Below are 4427 nucleotides of genomic sequence, written 5' to 3' on the forward strand. Positions count from 1 at the left end.
AGCACACCCGCTCAACTCGGGGTTCTTTACGCCTCCCATCCCCTCGGGTCGCCAGCGGCCACCGTCGTCTCGGTGACTTAATCGCCGAGGTTGTGTATGTATAAGTATCTATATAGGCTTGTCTGCTTAAAATGTATCTTGACACTCGACCGTGATATAACATCAGTGCCGTGCAATAAGCCTAGTCACTTGGGGAAACGCCACTGTAAATGTTTGCTGTCTTCACAGCGACAACATGAGGTTACTACTAACAGATATCACGTAATTTATGTGAGAGTGTCATACGTGTAGCGCTGTGAGCTGCAGCACGTGTGTGCTGTCCACCAGGGCCAGCGCCCGCCAGTGACCCATCGCAGGATTGGCCCACCGTCCTGACCCCAGTGCTCACAATCAACAGATACGACATTTCCTTTTGCATTATGCTGCCTGGTTCATGCACATCTCGCCTCGATCGTTGGATAGAATGAGATGAAATGGCGCGTTGATCAACTCGCATATTTCGTGTGAATCACCCACCCCCAGAGACTGGAAACGACTCGGCCGATGGTCACGTCCATGGCGGCTCGGTAAACCTCGATCTACTAGGCTTCAGATGAATCAGCTTTAAAAGGAGTAAGAAAGCAGTGGCGGTATGTACACGTAGCTTTCGTGCAGGTACTGAGCCCTATTAATGCGCATTCGGCGCGGGCCACTCCTCGACAAGCAGCACACAGCATGAACTCTTTGGATTATCAGACCGAACACCAACATTACTTCAGCAAAGCGCTTTGACTAATCACCACAGCAACACACAGACCTATGAATTTGGTGTACATAGAACCACCAAATTCACATCGAGCAACCTTGACACCACACAGGGCAACACACAGACATGATAATCTGGTTACATGGAACAATGAAACACCAACATTACACGCAGCAATCCTTTACAAACACAACAGCCACACACAGACATGAATTTCTTGGGCTTACATAAAGAACACCAAAGCATTACATCAGCAACCTTACAACACACACAAACACACAGACATTAATTCGGTGGTTTCATAGGAACACCACATTACCCATCAGCAACCTTACAACACACCAGCCCAACACACTAGAACATGGAAATTCTTAGTTACATAGAAAACCACATTACATTCAGCAACCTTAAACACACAGCAACACACAGACTGGAATCTTGTGTTACAGACGACACACAACATTAAAGCTTCAGAATCTTACAAACACAAGCAACACACAGACATGAATCCTGGTTACATACCAGACAACCAACATCGTACCTCACGCACCTTACGAACACACAGCAACCCACAGACATGAATCTTGCGCTTACATACGAACACCAAGACATTACATCAGCAACCCTTACAGACACACAGCCAACACAAGACATAGAATCTTGTGTTACAGACGAACACCACATTCATCAGCAACCTTACAACCACACAGCTCACACACAGACGGGAATCTTGGTTACATTACAAACACCAAACATCGTACATCCAGCAACCTTACAACACACCAGCAACAACACAGACATGAATCTTGGTTATACAGTAGAAGACACCAACATTAGCAGTCAGCAACCTAATACAACAACACGAGCAAACCACAGATCATGATCTTTGTTACATACAGCAACAACCAACATCGTACATCAGCAACCTTACATACACACAGCAACCGCAGACATGAATTCGGGTGGTTAATGACAAACACCACATTACAATCAGCCAACCTTAACAACACACAGCAACACACAGGGACTGGGAAGGCTTGGTTACATATCAACAACACCAACATTACCATCAGCAACGTGCAACCCCCGAGAAACACACGACAGGATCACGATTAAATATCAACCAGCCACCCACCACAACCAAAGACTGGCTTAATATGTCGCATAGCATGCAAGGTGAGTTTAGCGACAATGTCACCTTTGCCTATATAGTCGTAAGTGGTTCAACAGTGTCTGGCAGAACTGTCTGACTCAATACGAAAGCTGTCTCTTTGTCTTTTCTGCCCCCCTCTACTCGTTTCTCTCGCCTTATCTCTCTCTCTTTATCTCACCCTCTCTCGTATCTGCGCTCTCCGCTCGCTCTCGCTCTCTCTTTCACATACAGTTCTCCTCTCTCTATCTATCTCTCTCTCTATCTGTTATTCTATTAGCTATCTCTCTCTCTATCTGTCTGTCTATACTATCTAATCTCTCTCTCTATCTGTCGTATCTATCTATCTATCCCTTAGCTCTCTCTTTCCTCCGCTCTCGCTAGTCTCATCTCTCTTTCTCTTTCTCTTTCTCTTTCTATTTCTTCTTTCTCTCTCTCTCTCGCATTTCTCGCTCTCTCTCTGCTCTCCTTTCTCTCTCTCTTACATCTTTTAGATGCTGCTATGATTCCTCGCCGGTGCTGAGGAAAGACTTCGCGATCTGTTTGATCTTATCGAGCTGGGTGGCTGTGAGATGGATGAAGCTGCATGAGCACCCACTTTTTAAATTACATCCAAAGCGCCAAATTTTACCGGCTTCCCATTTGTTTACAATTTTTTACATTTTCCCCCAGCGCCACCACGGACCACTCACCGCGCTGCGGCTGTCTCTGGTCACACACACTGCTTCTCGTTGACTACCTCAATGCTCCTACACCTTGGTCTGCCTTGCCTCATCGTCCCCCTCATCCTCTGTCTCTCTGCTTCCACTGCTTCCTCCGCGCTCCTACTTTTTTCATCGTCTTCCTTATTCTGTTACTCCATCGTTGTCGCTGCTCCAGAACCTTCTACGCCCCTCTCCTCCTTAATCCTCCTTCCTATTCTCCTCTTTCCTCCGTACTTACCACAATCCTCCTACTTGACCCATCTTTCCTCCGACACTTACCCCTCGTTCTGCTCCCCACCTCACGCATCTTCCCCCATATGTTGGTGTTTGTATGTAACCAAGATTCATGTCTGTGTGTTGCTGTGTGTTGTAAGGTTGCTGATGTAATGTTGGTGTTCGTATGTAACCAAGATTCATGTCTGTGTGTTGCTGTGTGTTGTAAGGTTGCTGATGTAATGTTGGTGTTCGTCTGTAACCAAGATTCATGTCTGTGTGCTGCTTGTCGAGTGGCCGGTGATGCGATTTATCATACCTGCACGAAACTACGTGTACATACCGCCACTGCTTTCTTATCCTTTTAAAGCTTGTTGCATCTGAAGCCTTGTTAGATCGAGGTTTACGAGCGCCATGGAGCCATCCCGCGTTTCCAGCTCGGGTGGGGATTCACCGAAATACGAGTTTGATCAACCCATTTATCTTTTCCTACAACGTCGAGCGATTTTGCAGAAAGGAGATAATTGCAAAAGATGTATCTTGATGTGAGCCTGGGGTCAGGACGTGCCAATCCTGCGATGTCACCCTGGTGACAGCACACAGTGCCGCACTCACGCCTAACGTATGACTCTCACATAAATTACGTGTATCTGTAGTGTACTCAATGTTGCGTGTGGAAGACAAACAGTTACAAGCGTTTCCAAGTGTAAGCTTATTGCCAGCAGGTATATCACGTCGAGCAAATCATTTAACCAAGCTATATAGATACCATACATACACACACGCACGCACAAGCACGCACGCGCGCGCACACATACACACACACAAACAAACACACCACACACACACACACGCACGCACGCACGCACGCACGCACGCACGCACTCGCGCACGCACGCAGGCGCGCGCACACATACATACACATACACATACACAGAGAGAGAGAGAGAGGGGGGGGAGAAGGAGAGGAAGGGAATAGTAGAACGAATCGATCGTGGAGTAGTTCGTCGATAATGTATAAATTTACATTCTCAGCAGAAGGGGAATGCCAGCTCCCAGGTGGAACACCGTCAGCACACATTACTATATCGTCTTATATGATGTATCCGGATAGCATATTCTCCGGTATAACATATATTATCCGGATAAACATGATTCATGTCTGTGTATGTTGCAGGCCTGACGTGCAAAAGCTTCACTTTGAAGGCAAGATGTTCATCATCCACCTGACGTATAATGAGGTAGGTGCTCAGCTAACACGCACGCACGCACGCACATACGCACGCACGCACATGCACCCACTCTTTCCACCTCTCTCTGTCGTTGTCTGTCTGTCTGGCTGTCTGTCTGTCTGTCTGTCTCTCTCTCTCTTTCGCTCTGTTTGTCTCTGTTTATCTGTCTCTCTCACTCGCTCTCTCTCTCGCCCTCTCTCTGTCCCTCGCTCCCTCTCTCCTTCTCCTCCCCCCCTTCTCTCTCTCTCTCTCCTTCTCCCCCTCTCTCTCTCTCTCTCTCTCTCTCCTTCTCCCTCTCTCTGTCTCTCACTGTCTCTCTCCTCTCTTTCCCTCTCTCTCTCTCTCTCGCTCTCTCTCTCTCTCTCTCTCTCTCTCTCTCTCTC

General features: G+C 47.4%; 1 protein-coding gene across 8 annotated transcripts in view; it reads left to right on the forward strand.

Annotated features, from left to right (window-relative positions):
- The window catches only part of LOC106812224 (FERM domain-containing protein 3-like), a 51358-nt gene that overhangs the window by 22421 nt on the left and 24510 nt on the right, over positions 1-4427 (forward strand). For all 8 annotated transcript variants that reach the window (XR_001394303.1, XR_001394304.1, XR_001394305.1 and 5 more), the window contains exon 6: positions 3990-4053. Coding sequence is in view for 1 of the 8 variants with exons in the window: in XM_014816056.1 (XP_014671542.1) it covers positions 3990-4053 (64 nt within the window). In the remaining 7 variants the exon portion in view is untranslated. The remainder of the gene's footprint in view (positions 1-3989; positions 4054-4427) is intronic.

This window comes from Priapulus caudatus, unplaced genomic scaffold, assembly GCF_000485595.1.
Source record: "Priapulus caudatus unplaced genomic scaffold, Priapulus_caudatus-5.0.1 Scaffold622, whole genome shotgun sequence".
Classification (NCBI taxonomy): domain Eukaryota; kingdom Metazoa; phylum Priapulida; class Priapulimorpha; order Priapulimorphida; family Priapulidae; genus Priapulus; species Priapulus caudatus.